General features: G+C 39.2%; 1 protein-coding gene across 2 annotated transcripts in view; it reads right to left on the bottom strand.

The window, feature by feature from the left end:
- Positions 1 to 8,409: 8,409 nt before the first annotated feature.
- The window catches only part of LRP6 (LDL receptor related protein 6), a 121,989-nt gene continuing 108,365 nt past the window's right edge, over positions 8,410 to 22,033 (bottom strand). For both annotated transcript variants that reach the window (XM_083819923.1, XM_083819924.1), the window contains 8 exons: positions 20,783 to 20,992; positions 19,133 to 19,258; positions 17,639 to 17,875; positions 15,847 to 15,957; positions 14,182 to 14,412; positions 12,804 to 12,940; positions 11,140 to 11,237; positions 8,410 to 9,355 (listed from right to left, as the gene is read on the bottom strand). In XM_083819923.1, coding sequence (XP_083676049.1) covers positions 9,064 to 9,355; positions 11,140 to 11,237; positions 12,804 to 12,940; positions 14,182 to 14,412; positions 15,847 to 15,957; positions 17,639 to 17,875; positions 19,133 to 19,258; positions 20,783 to 20,992 — 1,442 coding nt within the window. In that variant the 3' untranslated portion in view covers positions 8,410 to 9,063. The remainder of the gene's footprint in view (positions 9,356 to 11,139; positions 11,238 to 12,803; positions 12,941 to 14,181; positions 14,413 to 15,846; positions 15,958 to 17,638; positions 17,876 to 19,132; positions 19,259 to 20,782; positions 20,993 to 22,033) is intronic.

Below are 22,033 nucleotides of genomic sequence, written 5' to 3'. Positions count from 1 at the left end.
AAAATACTCTTCTCCCAAGGTCCTCGTCCCATGGCTCAAAATAAAACAATTGCATACAATGGGAAGACATTCTCAACTGGAGCAATTTATTGGCAGAACCCCTGCCCAGCCTCATCTCATCCATACCTTTTCTTCTGTTATTGTTTTCTGCTGTTACATTAGGCAGAGAGCAGCTATGTAAAATACACCTAACTCAAAGAGCAGATGGATTTTTTGCATGATAAATCTAGAAGACAGGAGTTATTTAATTGACTTCTTCAAGTAGTTTCTTGTTTTTAAAGGAAAGAAACCTGAGGAAAAATCTGGGAGGTGAATAGCTGAGTACAAATGCAAGGGAATGTTCTTGGCTGCTTTAGCATGACACTTCTGTCCCACTCTCACCCCATACCTAGATATGGAGGACACAAAATTGGGGTTTTTCTGTTTCCCTACTTGTCCTCTACTCCCTGCTATTGTATTGGAGATTCAAGTGGGGTGGTGGAAAGGGTCTCTGTTAAATCGACTCCTGTGACCCCACAGGTCTCCGACCCCTCAAGGATTATTTAATTCCTATCACAGACAGGGTCGGGGAAACACAGGACTCCCTTCTTTTCTGCCAGACTCCTCTGGTTCTTTGCCCTGAACTGTTCAATCTGTTCCTTTCTCCACCCTTCCCACTTATTCCCCTTGAGGTTCCTACCATGCCACTGAGTTGTGCCATTCTTATGGCAATGCTGAAGGCCTGAGTCTTCCCACTGTCAGAAAGCCACCAATAATATTATACTCCTTTCTTAATTGCCACACGCTCCCAATTCCCTTCCTGCTATGTGACCTGCATCCTTTATTCATCTTTTCTATGTTTCTAAGGGTTATCCTAATCCTCCTTCACACACATCCTTGGAAAGGAACAAGGTGCCTGGAGCACAAACGCCACACCCTTACCATGCCTCTGCCCACAATCCTTCCAGCCACATCTGTCCTCTCAGCCCATCTCTGAAGTGCAGCATTTTAAAAGGACTCTTTCCCTGCGAGGGGAACTGACTCAGAAAACCAGGAGCAGCTGTTAAATCTCAAGAGCTGCAGGTAAAGGCTCCTGAGCTTTCCTTCTGGGCAAGCCAGGATGCTTTCCCACAACCTCCTGGCACCCGAGGGGCCATCTGAGCTTCTATACCCCTTTATTCAGCAAACCACCAGCAGGCATCATCAGTTGTTTGGAAAATGTTGCTTTGGGCGATGCAGGGGGAGCTTGGTGGTAGGTCAGTCATGCCTCTCTAGCCATGTGTTCTGCGGGTGAAGATGGCCATCAGCTTCTTGGCGAGGAGACAGAACTAAGGTTTTCTGGCAAGATTGGCAAACAGAGAACATTTACCATGTGAAATCTTTCTATTGCTTCAGACCCAAACGATATTCTTCACACATCCTCAGACAACCAACTTGTGTAGTTTCTGCAGAGCATTCCCTTTCAATTCATGATAAAGGTACATAGCTGTTGAAACAAAGATCACAGCTGTGCCTGCCACACCAAGCTACACAACCCAAGACATCAGACATTTTCCTGCCAAGCAGTTTCTTTATGCAACGCAGGGTGCAAGCAGGAGAGGGCTGGCAGCTACAATCTTTCCTGTACACAGGGATGCAGGAACAGCTGCTGCATGCTTTCTTATAAACCATAATTTGACAGCAGATTTGATTCAAGGCAAAACTTTCCCTTGTCAGGTACCTGCTTTTCAGTAGGCAGTTCTACCAAATGTGCATTGATTGCCATGTAAGTGTTTCTCAGCTAGCTATAAAATTTCCTTGGTGAAAACAGGTTAAACACGTTCAATAGTTCCTCTCCAGGAACAAGCACGTGATTTTGCATTCTCAGCTTCTTCTTGGGGAAGTGCTGCCAATACTGGTGGATCCAAAAAAAAAATATCTCATCTTTCATGCTCTTAAAGCAACATTCTCCCCTACTTTCCCTACCAAAACAAAGCTGCACAGTGTTATTCTTCCTCTAATACAAAATAAATGGCAGGATTCCAGCACTTGCAGTCACCTCTGCTAGTAAGTACATTGTGCAAGGGAAGACAATTCATGCAAAGGAAATCAATTCTTTTCAGACTTCCAAGTGTCCTTTTTAAGACATTCAGGGAATATTTTTTAAATGATGAAAAATACCTCAGTGTCCCTTACTGTGGCTTGGTGCCTACTAAAAATAATTTCAGCAGCTCTGCTATCTCTGTAGGCCTTTGTAACTGGCGCAGAGGAGACAGGGTAGAGCTGCAGCTGGAACACCATTTGCTTTTATTTCCTGATCTACGCTCTCCTCCTAAAAAGTATTGCTTTTTCAACATTTAACTTAAGTGGCTCAACGATATGGCTGATGATGCTCTTTCTGGTGTCTGTCCATATTGCCTCTCTGCTATATGTTTTGGAGAACTACATCTGAGGTGCACTCTGATGTTTAACAGTTATATTTGGCAAAGACTAAGATTCAGAGAGTCCAAAGCAACATGAATGCTCTACAGACTTCTACATTATTACAACAGCATTGACTCTGTAGAAAGGTAGCCACTGCTGTTTAAATAAAAAAAGAGTTGTTGAGCCTTTTGTAGCTCCACAGCAATTCACAACTGGTATTTGGAGAGAGTAACAGCTCATTTTCCAAGGTAGGATGAATACAGCACCTTGAAATAAAATAAGCATGGCACATGAACGGCACATTTTTTTATTTTCTTTTACACTATGTTTTGAGAGACTGATAAATGTAGGCCCTGTTTTACTTAGATAGGCAGTGATATGTGGTTTGTCTATGCCTCCAGGTAGAACTGAAGCTGTATCATGAGAATCTTCGTACAGCTAGATACACAGTAATCCAAACCCATATTGTGTTCTCAACTAGTGGATGCAAGTGGAGTGGGAACTCCTGTGCCGAGTTCTAAGCTGAAGCTGCTTCCTATGCAATTACATGTGACAGTGATAGGACTGATTTGGGTGTGTGTTTTGTTTTACATATTAAAGTTAACACTGAAAAAAAATATTTCCCTGCAAATATTTAAATATAGCTTTAAAGATCAACAGTCTCAAAATAACCATCTGGTTATTACACCTCTGGTGTGATAAGGACTTCCTTGGTAAAATTCTCTGGTTTGTATTATCCAATAAACCAATCTAAGTAATCAATAATGAAGATTTTTAGCTTTAAAAATGTATTCAGTTGCCATACAGAATCATGGAAATCAACAGAACTGCTTGAAGTCAAGTATGTATTTCATGTAGAAACATCTGTGTTTGCAGAGTCTGCCTGCAGCATCAGAAAGTTGAGCACATCTGGCTGGAGGTTTACCTTTAATTACCTTTCCTCCAGATACTGAAATAAAATGAGAAATACCCCTCTTTTTTCACTCTTAGTTTTATTATAAAAATCAACATTTCATTTGTTACAACTCAGTTTATAGTAATAATTGGAAAGGATTTTTGTACAAGGTTTATATACACCTTACAAGTAAAGCACTTTATTTTACAAAAAAAAAAAAGTTAGTGAATGAGTGAATAGGGCTGACCAAATGTTGGTCATTATAATATAAATACATCCTTGCAAAGCACCATCATACCAAAGTTGATGAACAAGAGACACCAGCTGGCTTTAAGACAATGACAAACAGTGATTAAAGCTTACAAAAAGAACAAACAAAACAAAAACAAAAACAAGATTAAAAATCTGAAAGCAGCACCAGATCCTTCACTTGCAAACAAGGCTAGTTCAGCTTAAGCCTGGTGGTATCCTCTTTACAAAAAGACACTTTCATTTTCCCTGGCTGACTCTTAACTGCCTGGCTTAAGGCTACAGCCATTTTAATCAGGACTTCAAAGCTGCTCCTTGTTCACTGAAAAGAGGGGAACAAGACTGCTCTCCAGTAGTTTCATCATAACAATCGCGCATGCTATTAAGACAATCTCTGGCCTGAATCTAATACAGACAGTTTACTTTGCTCTGCATAGTTTTGGAGTGGATCACCCAGTCCCTGTAAACGCTAGGATAGCATCAACCATTGATCTGCCTTTTTAAAAAGGAAAAGGAAAGAAAACTGCTCATTTGGGTCACTACAGTATTTTATTTTACTTCTTTTAGAAAGAAATGGAATGTTTTGTATGAATTTTAAAGCTGTTAGGTCATTCCTAACTTATTTTTGAGGTGTATTTGTCACCTGCCAACTAACTTTCAAGCAATAACCCCATCACAATGCAATTTTAAAAGCATGGCTAGGAAATCAATTTCTGAATAACATTCAAATTATTTTTTGCACCCAATGAGCCATCTATTTTTTGTTGTATAAATAATGATCTGCTACATGTACAGTACACATTCAAGAGCAGATTCTGTCCACAGCAATGCAGTGTGACAAGAATGCTCAAGACAAGTGTGTCAGGAAAAGAGTGATTGATAAGGTTTTAGAGATATCTTGAAGTCATTTGGTTCAGCAGCATGCGTGACCAGGGATTGACCAGGGAGCTCTGTAGTTCAAGTCATTCCCTCTAGAATGGTGGCAATCAATTTCAAGGAGATTTCCCAAGCAGTAAAGAATGGAAATAATACATTGGCCTTTTCTTTATCTTAAGACAGATGTAACTGTTTCAAAGTAAAATGAATGAATCTATGTTTAAGACTCATAAATCAAACCATTTCTAGAGAATCAGACATAAATAGAGAAGCAATGCACAAACCAGAGATCAGAACTCTGCCAAAGCCCATTAATGCAATAAATAGGGATTTTCTGAATGCTCCTTCACTTGCAGTGGATTGTAGCACCTCCAATGTCAAGCAGTTTGGGTGCATTTTTCTTCATAATTACTACAACAGATTGATTTTTATGTATTTACAGAAAGCATAAAAGTTTTACTTATCCGCAAAATGGACTCCAAAATAGAGCAGTATAAAAAATGTGCTTTCTCTCCTATCCAGCATGACAGAGCATTAATTATTTAGGTTTAAAGTAGCAAGTAGTCTGCTGTCTGTTCTACAAACTAGACAAAAGAAGTCCAGCTTGGCTGAGACGGTATGACAGCATTAGCACTTTGAAAGGCAGCAAGGCCAAATCTGCCAATGTGGGTGTATGAACGTGCATGCATGCACAAGAAAATTACTAACTTTGGGTAAATTCACATTACCAAAGATATGTGTACCTGCATACATATACTTGTACATAAATACATGCACATGGGAGAAATGTTATTGCGGTATACTGGAATTTACAATGCTGAAAGTTACAACTCGCAGCAAAATGAATCCTTTTATATAAACTGGCTCATTTGCATGTTTTACATTATTGTAAATATTCCATTTAATGCAAACATAGATTGCATGAATTTATATTCATGGAAACCATTCGTTATTTCAAATGCAAATGTTATATGTATGCATGTTTCATTTACCCTAAGTTTTTTTTTCCATAAATATCTTAGTATCCAAAAGCTGTGGAAAAACAATGAATGTTCCATAGGAAGGTCTGAAATGCAGGCAGTATGATGTGGCAGGTATAATTTTAAAAGACAATTGAGTATCATGTTGCCATTTAAACATGAAAAGCTCCTGCTGAACATTCACAGACTAATTTTCAATGAACTTTACTGTCCATTTATTTTTTTTAAAACTAGAAAGGACTGTCCCTTTCCTGATTGAGTATGTCAGCTATTTCCATGCCCAGGCATTCAGCTATGAACACTTTCTAGGTATCTAGAGGAAAAAAACCTGCACATTTAATAGAGTTATGTTAAATACTCCTAATTTATATATGTCTGATGCTGTAAGATAAGGACAATTATGCATAGCTTAAAGTCTATGAACAGTTTCATTGAGATCAATGTGACCACTTTAATGTTAATGCTACACATCCACTTTGGCTGTCTCCTGAATTGATTTGTGTTACCTACAGTCCTAAAACGTGTGTTTTACCTACAGTTCAGTCAATTTGAGAAGCAGCAGAAAGCACAATCCTGACTGAGGGAATGACAGAGTATCAATCGTGACTGGTTCAGCGGCAGAGAGGAACTGAGAGAATTGTTTGGTCTCAGTGTTCAAGCAGTATATGGTTCATCCACTGAGATTGTGTCAGGTGCACATACTAGTTTTTGCATCAATGCTTTTACAGTTTGGATACCTGCTTAAGAGGAACTTCACAGATCAAGAATTTGTTCTGAATTTTACTCTAGATTTACTGGGAAAGTACAGGTACATGCAAAGGCAGAACACAGCTTCCCACTAAATAAATTCTTTGGTTAATCCAGACAAAGAACAGCCTGTTCCTTATGCTGGTCATCTTCAGTGGAAAAAAAAAAAATCAGTCTGTCCACTTTCTTGCTCTTCACATGAACCTCCCAGAGGCAGATCACTCAAAATATCTGATGCACAAACTGAGATGTACTTATCTAAAAGACTTGATCAAATTCTACACTAAATTACACAATTATGAAAAGGAACATTCAATGAAACAGTGTAATTGCCCCAGAAAGAGGATACCACTCCTTAAGCTTAACCACCTCGAGAGTTTTTCAAACAGAAATTGGCACACTGAAAAAGTATTTTGCAAGAAGAGACCATTGCCATCGCAGTACAAGCACTTGGACTGAGATATAACAATGCAATATTCTTCTGAGTTCATTAGTGCAAGTTTCCACATGTGAACCCCACACGGAATGCTGCACATGAAAAAATGTAAACAACAGAAAAGTTTCTATTCCCATCGGCATGCCAGCCTCAACTCCCCCCACCCCAACACACCCACCCTCCCCCCCCTTCATATAAATGGTTTCAAGTTCCCTTATAGTTCACAAGACCCTCAACATCCATCCTGCTGGAGAACACAAACAAGCTTCTTCACCAACAATGAAGAGCCAGAAGAACAGCTACCACAATTCCTAGATACCTAGAATGAAGCTGGGCAAATTTTCAGCGCACCAGATCCAGAAATAAACTGTAGTAGTCTGTAGTCCATCCAGGCTTTTTAAAGTTTTCTCAGGTATCTTTGACTATGAGAAAGACTCTTTATTATAGCTGGGATTTCAAATGCCATGTTTTTCCTTGGAGCTAAAAAAAACAAGGCTCCAGTACGCAAGAAGATCGGCAGCACTAGCAAGAACTATTTGTCACTAATTCTGTCAACACTATGAATTAAAGCCCATGCCACATTTTCAGATTACTTTGCTTAGTTGAAACTGGATGGGAAACAAACAGAGAACAATGAAAGCCAAATGGCACCTCTGCACAGTTATTTCATCCATACTATGCCCAAAGGCTAAGAATGCAAAAGCTTTTGTTTTGAGAGAGAAGATTCAGAGGTCCAACCTTTGAAGGCATTGAGCACCTTCAACATGGATTTAATATCAACAGAAGGTGCAAATGCATAATGCCATCTAGAATCAGGTGTACTGTAAGCTCTGCTACAGTCAAAGCAAATTCAGAACACTGCACTGGAGTCAAAGAGGAGTTAATAACATCCTAGGTTGTTCCTCAACCTACACAAATAATGTTTTCAGTTGATTATATACTCTCCCTTTCAAAATCACCACTGTGAGACTAAAGGGAGAAGGGGCTAAATAAGATAATATACAAAAATAGAGATGTGAATATAAAATGGTTTGGTTAAGAATATCTTAAATCTGACATTCACAGCGGTTAATACTAAAGTATTAAACTCACACCACGCAAAAAGAGGAGGTATGTCAAAATCATACTGAGAAAACTGGTTTTACCTAACACAAATCATGAGCAGTTAATACAGCAAGGGAACACCTTCCAATGATCAAAACTTCTATTTCTTAATGGACAGTTGCTCCACTGAAAGTTAAATGCTTCCTTACTAGGAAAAAAAATAATATATATATATATTTATATATATGATTTGGATACGGTGGTATCAATACACACTGAAAGTACTGCAAGGATATATTATTCATTTACAGTAAAACTAACAATCCATGGTTAAATTTATAGTTTATAAATATGCTGTCTATATTATATGTGGTATAAAAATATTTGACATTTTGTGGGCACTAGGTCAAAATAAGTTTTTCTTTTTAAGGGACTAAAAATCATTCAGGTATATGCATATTACCCTTGTCAATTACGTGAAAATCACACTTATCCAGTACAAAACAGAATCCTACTGTGTTGGCAAAATGAATGAAGTAATGTATAGCATGACACTCATTGCGTGATAAGGCTAATTAGGAGGGGAAAAAAAGAATTTACAGCAGCCCAATTCTAGCAGTATTTTAAATTAGGATTATATGATTTAAGTGACATGGGAAGGAAGAAAGGATGCAGAAGAGATGAGAAAAGCTAAACAGTGTTAAGAAAGCACACTTTAAAATATACCCAACCAAAATCATTGAAATTCTAGAAGCAAGGAGAGAGCTCTAAATGCTCTAGTTTGGTAAATGCATTAAGAAAAACAGAGGTGTCTTCTTTAAAAAAAAAAAAAAGTGTGATTATTTTTCTGGATTCACTGCTACGATTGCTGTATTCCTGTAGAAAACAAAGCCCTTTATGTAAGGTTAATATCTGTCCTGACTGCATTTTCAAGTTTAACTTTAGTTGCTGGCCCTCTGTAGTTAATATAGAGGTTATTTGGCTACTTCCAAGTATCTATGGTATGCTGCTCTGAGATGGACTTCTTTATTATTAATTACTTTAAACATTTTTGGTATTGACAAACCCCACAATGTCACACCTCACTGGACAAGTGACACATCCTGGTTCTTCCATTTCCTTATGTGCTCAGTCACTTCACTGGATTAAGGCATGTTTTTGAGTTCCGTTTGCAAAAATAAAAACTTTTTGTACAAATGTCTGGGATCTTTTATACAAAAATTTTTCTTCTTATGGCACAAGCAGCAGTTGCTGTTTAAGAAAATATATAAATATCCTTTTTTTTCTCTCTTCTGTACAAATATCTCCAGGATTCCTCCACCCCACTTAATAACATTTAACTGTACACTGTCCTACCTCATCCCTCACCGAGAGCTCCCTCCCCCCTCCCCAGCAGAACATTTTGTATTTACACTTTCACAACAGAGGCGGATAACGGAGAGGGGGGCTGCCCCTCATGAGGAGTCCGTGCAGGGGGATGGTGGCGGTGGGTAGAGATGGTGCGAGTAGCTCCGCTCCGTGTACGGGGAGGGTGGGCAGCTCTCATAGTTCTCCTCCGCCGACAGGTACTGGCTGCGCGGAGTGGGAGGCGGAGGGACGGGCTCCGAATCATAGTTCAAGTCACTGGTGTAGCCCTTGGCCGTCGCTGCCGTCACCCTTCGGCTAGGGGCATAGTCACTGTCGCAGACATCTGTGCTGCAGGGGGTCGTGGGAGGTGCAAAATGCCGGTAGCTGTAAGGCCTGTAGCTGCAGCAGGTGGGGAGATATATGGGAAAAGTGTTGACATGGAGAAGGGCCATGCATTTCACGCAAGACAGCCATAAAAAAGTGAGTGGCAGGTAAGTCAGGGTGGGAAAAGGCAGGGGGGCAACCTTTGCAGCAGATGCACAGCATCACCTTTCTCTCTGACACAGTGAACTTGCTAACTACTCCTGTGGCCAAAGTCAACCTTTGTGCTGTATCAGTCAAATTAGAGTAACCAGTGAAAGGGATACTAACTATTCATTACCTACAGACAACAGGCTCCCTAAAGGCCTTAGCTGAGATAAAAAAAAAAAAAGTTACTCCTAAGAGCAGGGCTGGAAGCACACTGTGGGGAAAAAATAGATGTGTTGCAATCTTGGAGATGTTCTAGTATCCATAAATTGGATAATGGACTAAGTTCCAAGTTGAGAGAGAAACCGAAAACCAGCTGGTACCTTCACAGCAGTCAGGAGAATTACCTGCCAGACCAGAAACTTGGAGGGAATTCCCAAAGGCTGCTACCATCAAGCATTTTTAAAAATGAGCCCAAGATAGTTTAAAGAAAACTGACTAGAAAGGGAGGTGGTTGGTAGCTACAAGGGCCACCATCAAAATCCGTAGCTGGGGGCAGGTGGGGATGCAGCTCCTCTGTATTCAAGCCAGAATGTTAGTAAAGACCAGAATAGATCTGAAGCAGCAGAACTAGGTTTTATTTTTGGGCTGGGGAGCATTCTGAAAATATTTAAGCCTACACTACATCTCTAATACCATTTACAATACTAAAAGTCACATCAGCTAACCAGTGATCAGCAGGGTTCATGCTGGTGCCAAGATTTGGTTTTATTTCATTACTAAATTACTAATCATTTTTAAAGATTTTTCATATGGCTGGAAGGGACCATTATAAACATCTGCTCTGACCTTCTGCACAACAGAGGCCATATTTTCTGCTAATGGAGAAGAGGTGTCTTTTCAGCCCCAGAGACCTCATTATCCAAAAGCCCCCAAAGGCTGTGTGTTAGGGAGGCATTTCTTTCAGGAGACATATACAGATACCTCTTCTCATTGACTAGATCTTCTAGCGATTTGGGAGGGGAACCTTTACAACCTTTTGTTAGTAGGTCACTTGCTCTTTTTTTTTTTTTTTGGTAATTAGTCATAAAATGATAATGAACTCTAAAGGAAGGTGAGAAAGATGTATTCAAATAAACAAGGATAAAACTTACATGTCCGTAAATATCAGTCAGAGAAAATAAGTAAAAGGTTAGCAACCTTTTTCAGATATTAACACTAAATATATCAAATTAGATTTTTTTGTGCTTTATCTAGGCCATTAATATTATTACTGAAATACTAGCCTTTATAGTGCCAACTTTGCTCCACTTGGTGTTGTCTATCATTTCATATAGTTACATAACAAATTATTTATAACAAGGCTAAAACAATGCAGGTTTCATTCCAGGGTACGTGTCTTTGGCTCTGTTATCATGACACCAAGTCAGCATCTAACTAATTTTGTGACAAGAATGAGTGTTGTTATTTCCCCTAAGGCAATACACCCAAGAGGTGTACCACTAACCCACTTACTGTATGATTAACCTCAAACGATGCTGCACTTAAACACACACAGCAGTGACATGATACATGTGAACCAATTTAAGCATCTGTTTTAGTACTTGCAGAATTAGTGGTTTTGATTGCAATTCTTATGGAGCAGGGACTGTCTTTATTCTGCATTCTACGCTAACAGTTTTGATCCTGACAGAAGCTATTGTAATAATAATTACCTGTAGGATCTATGAGTGGATGGGCTGTTTGAAGAATAACCAAATTCCATGGTATAATGTGAACGTTCAGTAGCTGGTGAAGGTGGTGGGTTCAAAATCTAAGGAAAAGGAAAGAAAAAAGCTGCAGTTAAGATATGAAGGAGAATCAAGAAAACATCAGTGTTATAAGTTTTCTTTTTAGTACTTTTTAATAGGAACCTTAAGTTGAGAACTACATGCACAGCCCCTCCCAACAAACAGGATTTTTCCTATGTTTATTCCCAGTTCTTTAACAGATCCTGGAAATCCCGCTTGTTACCATTCCCATAGAAGATATTACTAAGCTCTTCTCAAAAATGCTGACTGCTGTTGATATTTTGACATACCCAGTGCTGAAAAGTAAAGCTGAAGCTAGCTGTTCAATAGTAGATTGCCACTGGGGAAACCACTGCCCTACGCAAACTGGCAAATATCTACCCCTACTAGCTTGTAGTTCTTAAGCACTATGCTGTTTAGAATACTCGCAGTTTGCTGTCCAAGGCGAGCATTTGTTCCCTTTACTGTCATACTCCTACTTCAGAAATTGAATTTTTATTAGACTAATTTGAAGATACAAAATGATGATTTGATTTTCAGAACTGCAAAACAGACAGCTGAATATTTCAGCCCACGCTGACAAAGCATGTAACTAACGCTAGACAGTGACTTGTGGACTTCATGTAAAGTAGCTAAAACAACCATCAGATCACAGAATGCTTTGAGTTGGAAGTGACCTTAAAGATCATCTGGTTCCAACCCCTCTGCGATGGGCAGAGACGCCTCCCAACAGACCAAGTTGCCCAAAGCCCCATCAAAGCTGGCCTTGAACTCTTCCAGAGATGGGGCATCCACAGCTTCCCTGGGCAGCCTGTGGCAGTGCCTCACTACTCTCTGAGTGAAGAAATTCCTCCTAACATCTAATCTAGATTTCCTCTAACATCTAATCTCTTTTAGTTTAAAGCCATTCCCCTTGCCCTATCATTACACTTCCTGATAAAGAGTCTCTCTCTTGCTTTTTTGTAGGCTCTCTTTAGGTACTGGAAGGCTGCTATAAGGTCTTCTCCAGGCTGAACAACCCCAACTTCCTCAGCTTGTCTTCATAGGAGGTGCTCCAGCCCTTTGATCATCCTCATAAAAATCAAGTAGATTGTGAGCCCTCTAGGGCTGGTACCAATATTTATATGGCATCTAATGCATCACATTTCAGTTCTGTGACTATAAAAATGCTATGGAGTTGCAAGACACTTGTTTGTTTTGGAACGCGCAAGAAAACTTCATTTTAATTCATTAAAAGGTCTATAGAGAATCAACTATAGCCCTACCTCCAGAGGCACATGCCAGAGTACAATGAAAGGAGATTGCTCTGCCAGAGCTGGTCAACATTTACAGTTATTTTTTCATCTCTTCTGACATTCTAACATCTTTTTCTGGCACTGAGCTCTATAAAGCTTTAAAAATTAGTATAAAAGTCCTATACTGCTTTGGAAAAAGACAACCTCCTCTCCTTTCTCTTCCAAAATCACATCTCATATTCAAATAAATTTATTAGGCTAGAAATCTAAAACAAAACATTCCTCTGTCAACTAATTATCCTGAGGCACTTCCCTGAAAGTTATTAAAGGTCTATGAATAACAGAATGACTTACTGGAGGAAAGTAAGTGCCTTTGGTACTTGAAGAACTACTGGAAGAGGCTCCAGTGACATGGGCCCTGTCATAGGGTGGGCCGCTGCTCCCCCCCATAATGCTGAGGGAGCTGATCACAGATTTACCTCGAGACATCCCTAAAGAAGAACAAAGATGTATGTCAATATTCAATTCAAACAGGGAAAAGGAAAGCATCAAAAAAAAAAAGTAGGGAGGATAACAGGAGTATCAGCAAAGAAAAATTAAAAGCAAAACTAATCTTTATGGTGTTAAGAGCAAATTCAATACTACTTGATGGAGAACCAGAATGAAGACTGCCAGGGGATAAGCATGTTGGTTTCGTGTATCAGCTACTGAACTGCAGGACTTGGCACTGGGCTGTACTAAAGCTGTGTGAAGAGAAACAGACGCCTTTTACTTGAACGGCTGTAAAAGACTTGAGAGAACAGGCATTGAGGCACTGTTTCTATGCCTTGGAATAAAACATGAAACTGACTCTGACCACCTAACTGAGCAACTGAAATTTGTGTAGGAGAGGAGAGGGTTTATTCTTTCATTTCCACACTGTTAAGTAAGCTTTTGCTGCTGGACTGAACCACGCTGGCAGAGTCCAAGTGGGAAATGGAGAAGTATGCAACTGTGCTCAAAATAACGGTGAAAGTTCTCCTCAAAGACCTGCTTATGAAAGCAGGTTATTACAGAAAGCACAGAAATTTGGTACACTATTTTAACCCTATAACAGCCTCACAAAACTTGTATGTTCTAACTGGAACCTGCTGGATCTAAAGCCATAATTTACATTATATAGTTAATCAATATATACAAAAGCAATGCATATAATCAAGTCTCACTTTTAAAAACAGCAATAGCATCACAAACCTGGATTGGCATCGGTGGCTTCATCATCAAATGAAATAAGCCAAGAATACAATTATTGCTTTTCATGACAGACTTTATAAGAAGTTTCACAATTATACAAACACAATCTACAAATCTAACAAGAATAATTGTACACTCTTTAAAGAGAGTGACGCAAACATAACTCTGTATAACTTTTCCCTCTACTGTCACGACACCTTGCTGATGCTATACCACCACAAAAAGAGGCTGTTTGAGCAGCAGCAGAACTCCCATGGTATGTTTATCTGTTTGAGCTTCTGGCTCTGCCAAGTATCTAAATGCTTGTGGATGGTATGGGTAAAATAGCAGTTCGTTATTATCAAGGATAGCAACAACCCTTGACAGTCCTGTCTTTCAATAGCTTCACATCAAGAATTATGTATCTGGAATGGGAGTCTCCTGTGCATACATGCACATTACCCTCAGCTACAACTACGTGGTGCCAAAGAGCAAGACAAGGAACACACTATTTACTCACCAGGAAGAGATCCTGACAAAGAGCTTGGGTGAGGCACATAACCAAGAGGTACAGAGGCTGGTCCATGCACCACATAATCATTGGTCATTGTTTCCCCATCTCCCTTCATGCGTGGGCATAGCACCCTCTGGCAGATGAAGTACATTGCTCCAACCACAAAAACTGTGAGGATCACACCAATGATGGAGCCTATCGTGTTGTTGGGCTGTGGAGCAGGCTCCTCTGTCGTGTCTAGGAGAAAGGAAAATCATACTACAGAAGCTAATCCAACAGCTTCAGGTACCAACATCAGTTTTCATGATCTCTATTCCATAGCCTCTGCTTCTGTAGGCAGACAACAGCTTTCAAATTAATGTATATTAGGAACAAACAGGCACTGGGACAGGTCTGTTTGAAGACTTTGGGGGGCCACCTGTGCACATGAATAGCTGCTATTTAGCGAATTACCTAACCCACTCTGCATCTGACCCATTCTGATGTTTACAGATATATCTGTGCATCAGCTTTAGAGGTGCCATCTTTACGAAGAATCTGTATCTGAAGTGATTATTCAGCAGCTAAAATGAGTGGCTTCCCCTACAATACCGATTCTAAGCAATGACATTTATAGGAATAACTGACAACCCCCTGCTTGCGCTTCGTGAATTTGACAAGAAAAGCAGACTTTAAAGTATTTTCCTGTTCTAGTCAGTTTTTTACATCTTAACCATTACTGTAAGTCTTTTCCTCAACATATTTCCTTTTCCCTGAACACCAAACCCACACTTTAACCAACCTGTCACAGTCTACAGAGATAAGTAAACAGACTTCTGATCATATTGGAAGAGGGACAGTGACAACTGCAACTTACTCTGGGGGGCTAATTTTATGTTACAAAAACAAAGAATATCTGACCTATTATAAAGATAACTATATATGTCTCTGATAATGTTGCTAATAACTTTGTAGCATGACAGAACATCTCTCATTACTCCTTCCTAAGATTAGGGGTCCAAATCTGTCATTGCATTTTCAAGTTACACGTGTGTCATCTACGATATATACATATCTAACACAAGAAGAGATGTCTCTATTTGCAATTTCTTTTAAAATACCAACAGTGAAAATGAACTTTCAAATCGGAATTTTAAAGGTGGTGGTTTCTTGCAGAACTCTGGAAATTTCAAGGTAGGGAATATCACATGTTACAAATCATAAATCAAGCTCAAAATTACATCTTTTCAAGATGCAAATGAAATTTTAGAAGGTTTATTCTGTAAACAGAGTGCTGATCTGACTCTAAAAGCACCTGCTATTAATTCTGTGGATGAGAAAATGGTGAAGCAGAGAGCAGTTTTTTATAAAAGCCTCATGCTGCTAGAAGGATTTTTAATACTGCACCATCTCAGCTTACAAACTCATAATAGTAAAACAAGCCTCTTATTTCCCTTATAAGTTTTAAAAGGTATGTAGAAAAATTACTAGTCTGCTATGCTAATTCAAAATAATAGTTATATTTGTGATTCCTGTTCTACTACATTGTGCATTAATTGCATGACAGCACTTACAAACAGGAGCATCCATTTTGGGTACAATTCATTCAGATTAAAATCTAACTCATTGAGAAGTTAAGAAATAAATATCAGATAACACAACCAAGTCTCTAGTCTCAGGGTTTATACTTACAGCATCCTTGTTCATCTGAGCTGTCACTACAGTCCAGGTTGTGATCACATTTCTTGCTTTTACCAATGCACTGCCCACTGGCACAGCGGAACTGATCAGTTAAACAAAGCACTGGAAAAAGAGCCCCCCCAAACAACAAGAGTCAGTATCAAAGACTTCTACTCTTTAAAACAATTAAGAGAACCAGACACCAAGGCACACAATCAGGGACATCTTGGGAGAGTTTAGTCTGTTGCTAGCTTCATTTCTTGAAGCATAAAAGTCCCTCATTTCAAAAAATGATTAGATGTTCTGGAGTGAATATTGCACAGTGGGTACCTGGTCCTCATTGCCTATTTTCAGTAAGATCACTACAAGATAAAGTCAACTCAACTGAAATAACTCAGAAGCAGGCAGCCACTGAGAATATAGGTACTTATCGCGGGACATGGTTATTGTAAAATTACTGTAAGAATCCCCAACTATAAGCATTTACTGTAATATACACGAGAAGAATTAAGTTATTAAAATTAAATCTGCCAAACTACAATGATAAAATTGTTTAAGAGAGAAAAATGTGGTTTCTCAATGCCATTGTACTCCTCCTGTAAACCAGAAGACTCATTGATCATGGGACAATATATTTTACTTGACATTATGTTTTAAAACTGAAATGAAAGATAGAATACAAAACTGGAGCTTTGCCAGTACACTCAAAAAAATAAACTACTACTCTGGGAAAAAAGGTGCTGTTGTTTACATATAATTTTGTCTCCTGTTTCACATAAATCCAGAAATTCTTTCTGACTTCAGCTGAATTAAGAAGTTAAACTAAAGGCTGCTCTGATCTGCAATCAACTTGAATGCTCTGAATAGTAGTGCCACTTCGAAGGTGATAAACAGCCCCTGTTCTGATATCTCTAGCCACTGGATGGCAACTGCACAAAGCATTTTCAGATGCTGGCATCCCATCTGGCTAAAAATCACCTTTCATCAAAAGAATTTCTGCATTGGTCTGTATATTTTTGTTTGAGCTGGAGCACATCTTTTGGAAAGAAATTCAGCCTTTATTCAAAGTCTCTTAGACAGCCTCTTCAAATAAAGAAATTGTACTGAAAGGATACACAGAAGAGGCATCCTTTCAAGCTTACAAGTTGTCCATACAACTCCTCACTACTTGTGCAGTAGGGAAAAGAAGGTCAAGTTTTCTAGTGTTTCACTTGGTGTAGTGGTAGGGTAGCTGAGACTCCACCAGCATAACCTGGCCTTTCCAAAATTAAAAGAACCTAATTCTCATTCTGTTGGCAATAGCACTTTCCTCCATACGACTATGGCTTAAATACTCTTTTGCTGTACTCTACAGGAAGAAGACATCTCCAGGAATCTCATGTCTCCCTCTCACTTCCTCACGGAAGTTTAATTTCATTTTATTCAGTTGTTATAAAATAAACAATCCCCAGACCTTTAGTGGGCATAAAGTATTCAAAAAACCCCACAACCCTATGACAAGGGTTTCCTCCATGTTGTAAATCACTCCAGAGTTACCAGGTTTTTAGAGTTTTAAAATATACCATTTTAAATAGTACTTTTCACAGAGCTTAAACCACTGTGCAAGAAGTCAGCATTATTTCCACTTTACAGGTGGAGAAACAAAGGAATGTAGCTCTGAAATAATGTCCCACTCAATAAACCCGTGTCAAAAGAGCAGAAGCTCTGATCCTTCCAAATCCTACACTCTGCAATAACTTTGGTATCTACCCTAGTGTCCCCTGAACAACTTTGTTTTCATCATACTTTGAAAGATCCTCTGTACCTTCACAGTTTTTCTCATCTGAGTTGTCTTGGCAATTTGCTTCTCCATTGCACCGGAGGGCACTGTCTATGCACTGTCCGCTTTCACACTGGAACTGGGTGTCCGAGCACACTGGACAGTTTTTTTCATCACTGTGGTCCTCACATTCAGTGAAACCATCACAGCGCCAGGCCACTGGGATGCAGTCAATCTCACCTGTGAAACAGGTGAACTGCTGAGGGGAGCAAGTTGGTGGTTCTTTAAAAATCAAGCAAACAAACAAAAATTAAAAATCCAGGTGAACAATCAACAGCAGATCACAACAGGTAAGGACAAGAATAACTCAGCTGCTTTAATTAATCAGACAGCTGATAAACATTCCACATCATAAGGTAATTTCCACCCCCCACTGCCTCTACAGTCGTTTGAGCAGATCCTGAGCCCCAAGTGACAGCTGCAGGTTCAAGTCAATGGAGTTTCATTAGACTGCTTTCCTGAAGCACCACTGTATACACAACTGATGTCTCACTCCCTTTTTATGCTCGACAGTCATTGTATAGAAAATGTTAAAAGGATGTAATGCACTGCAGATGGATCACTGTGACTCAATGTCTAGTTATGTGCCCTCGACAGCTCTGTTGAGTCAAAATTCTTCTAAAATGACAAAAAAAATGCCCGATCTAGTCAAGTCCCGCTATCGCAACACAGCTGTTAGCTATTACTTAACATTTACTACAGTAACTGTTAATCTCATGCAGTAAGCAAGCATGGATTTTTTTTTCTTTTTATTTTTTTTAAATTCCCTTTCCTCTCCTCCCCTTTTTGGCCTGGTATTAAACTTGCTTTGAGAAAATATCTGGATTATATTAGCTCTTGTTCCATTGTGAGACCACATGTCTCCTTGATGGCGAGAAGATTGCATAATAAATCCATTCAGTACGGTGGTACAAAGAGACGCAAGCGCCTCTCCTCTCCCCAGATTTCAGCCCCACCCTTGGAGACATCAGGGCGTAGGCTGCAGTGGCCATATCACCATGGAGGAGGCAACTGGCCCTTCTGGGACTGCAGTGCAGAAAGGCAAGCATAGGGTGAGTTTCAGGAGAAAAGCAGAGAAGAATGAAATGGCACACACAGGAGACATGGTGCAATACGCCAGAACACAGGAGAGTACCATTAGCTGAAAAAGGAGAACATGCAGAATGATATAAAAAGTAGTTAAAAAAAATCATACAATTGAAAAAATCAAATTGAAATAATTCAGTGGTCTTAAGTAGAAAGGGTGAACAGAAATCCGCATTCAACAGTGAGCTTCTAAAATTCTATTCTTTTACTCCTCAAAACTTGCAGATTTAGCTCGGGGGGGGGGGGGGGGGGTAAAGGGGTAAAACATGTAAAATCATGTTACAACATCTGGTGCACTGTCACATTCTTTCTGCTCAGAAGTTGACCCTAAAATGGAGACCTCCCCACCCAGGAGCTGAGAGCTCAGTGACGCAGAGCATGGGAAGGACTCACCTCCGCAGGACAGCTCATCCTGCAGCAGAACAAGGTGGACTGGGCAAGAGCAGCGCGTGGTGCCATCGCCCTTCACAATGCAAATGTGTGAGCAACCACCATTATCTTGAGAACAAGGGTGTTGTCCTGTGATTTTAAGAAAAGACGGACAGGTAGTACAACTGCAATCACACTTGAGAGGATAAGTAAATGAGATTCTGAGGGGTTGAGTTATCCCCTGCTCTCTCTCTTTTCTTTTTTTTTTTTTTTTTAATTTTCTCTCCTCCAAGTGCACTACAGTAATTAGTGGAATCTGGAAAAAGCCTTGGATTTACTCTCCAAGAATTTGGTGAGCTCACTGACAAGAAATACCCACATCTTTTCAGACCTTTCAGTGATTTCTTTGCGTTCACAGGACTCCTTTCATTACTCCCTTCTTGATGGGAAGGACATTTCTAAAAACAACTCTGAAAAAGTTGCATTTAATTGTATTTTATTTCCTTTACACACACAAATAATTATCACACACATCAATAATTGTCTGTGATCTGATACACTGAGAGTCATGCCACCTGGTCTCCTAAAGCAGTAAACAGTACTCAAACCATTTGCTTCTCATGTGAGGTAGAATTAGCACTCCAGCAAAAATGGAACCATTATTAAGAAAAAAGATACCTTGAATTCCATACTTAATTTTCTCTATCAAAGACCATTAAAAAAGTAAAGTTTCCAAATTTATGAATTCTGAAGCTTTCACACTGTCTCCAAAACTCAAATTAACATGCTCTAGTTAAATATGTCTCTTCATTTTAATGTTTAATAAGGACAACATACTTCTCTTGGAACTCCTGACAGATTTACTGAGATTAATAGCAAACAAAACTAGTAGTAGTCTGTGCTGATGCTTTAATTAAACATCCCCAGACGTTTTTCTACATATTTCTCGAAGGCATTCATCACAGCCTATTAACTAGGCCTATTTCCTCCATGAAGACAGCAGCTCCACTGCTTTAACCATCCAGCTCCCATTGTTTCAAGTGAGTGTATGTGGGGAAAGGTTATGTCCTGGGCAAAAAGAAAACTTTTAGAACTGCAGACATGTTCAACACATATTGTTATTTACTGCACACTTCCTTTGTGTAATGCATGTTGTTCTTCCATCATTTAGTTTCAATATGAATTGCCCCTAACAAAAATTGTTCAGCTTGCCTTAAAGACTGTGCAGCCAGGGTGGCTTGTCCATGACACATTTACTGCTAGTAAAGGGCCATGAGAGCTGTGCTTGCCTAAAAGGATTAAAGACCTGGCTTGTGTACTGCAGCCATAATCCAGAAAATCCTCTACTAGTGATAACAGGATATTTCCACTGTCCCAATACACAGTCAAATCCCAGGTACCTCTATGGGACTACCTACTAGCAAAGTTGTCACCAGCAAGGAATTGTGATGGGTGGTTTGTGGTAAATTTCATGTCCATTGCCAACTGCACTAAGGAAACAAACCTAATACCACCCTGGCAATATAACAGACAAAACAATACCAACTTCTGGCCCCTTCCATCTGCCCTGATGTTGACCAGTGGCAAGGAAAATCAGGCTTCATTGCTCTTGGCCACTCCCTGCCTCCAGCCTCAGAGCCGCTGTTCTCACTTACAAACAGGAATTGCACTTACTGTATTCCTGTAGGTTGAGCTCTTTCACAGCATGAATGTCACTAAGTTGTGCAATACGAGCTTGGACCTTTGTACGTCCTTCTCGACCAGTCATATCAATCTTTTCAATCATTTGCTGTTGCCTGTCAATCCAATACAGCCAGTTTTCAAATACAGTTAGTCCCACAGGTTGCAAGATATTAGAGTCTTCCAAAACAATTCGGTTAGCACCTGCAGAAAGAAAAGAGTAGTTTAGCTTAACTGGAATCAACCAAAATACCATCACAAATACTTTCTACACTGCTTACTTCACTATTTTGATTACTTTTACACTACGAGGTAATGATGTAAGACTGATGTTTTTCAGACAGATGACCATATTTTTTTTTCTTTTTTTTCATCAAGAAGACAGTTTGTGTGCTTCAAATACATTTCCTATATTTAAAACGTGTCTGGAGTTGGGGGCCAACTCTCATAAGACCATCCAGTCTTTTATCAATATGGTAATTGGTATTTCTTTTCATTCATCTATTCTTTTTTTTTTTTTTTTTTGAGAGATTAACTGCTTTGTCTTGGAATTCAGCAGGGAATAAGAAGATGGATTATTAGCTTGAGTTAACTAATGCAAGATTAAATCCAAGTGAAGACAAAGTACTTAGTAGTTTTCACCTGAATTATGAGATTAAGGTAAACATTTGACTTCTGACTTCATCATATTATTTTGTTTCAACTACATTATCTTCACAAAGGTTTTCATACTAAATTAGGAACATTCTTTCCTTCCTAGTGAAGATTTAGTTTCCTTAGTTCCTTCAGCAATCATCAGTAGCAGCCAAGAGGCTTTGCACCTCTGGAAGTATTTGCTGATTTTTATGCTAGATTACTTAGCACTAAATATATTCAAGATCAACTGTCACATGTCACAGTTAACACTCCATGTAAACATGGAAGAGAGCCCACAGATGTTTTAGAGGTAACATTAAAGACTGTCCAAAGACAGTGAAGACTTTGTAACTCATACACAAAAATATGTTATTCAAAACCTTAATCATATGCTCATTAACACTCATATACTCAATGAAGTTTATCAAACTCTGAGCATAAAATTATTCACAAACGTAAGGATTTGGCTTCGATTTTGTAATGCTAAAATAATATTACACAGTCCAAAATTAGGCCACAGCTTGAAAATTTACACATAAATCCTGGTATTTCAAATATCTGGGCTTACTGCTATGCTTATTTTTACTTTAAACATAGCAGACAATGGCT

The sequence above is a fragment of the Anser anser genome (genome assembly GCF_964211835.1).
Source record: "Anser anser genome assembly, chromosome: 1".
Classification (NCBI taxonomy): Eukaryota; Metazoa; Chordata; class Aves; order Anseriformes; family Anatidae; genus Anser; species Anser anser.
Note: the sequence above shows the minus strand (reverse complement) of the source record. Positions and strands in the feature narration are given on the sequence as shown.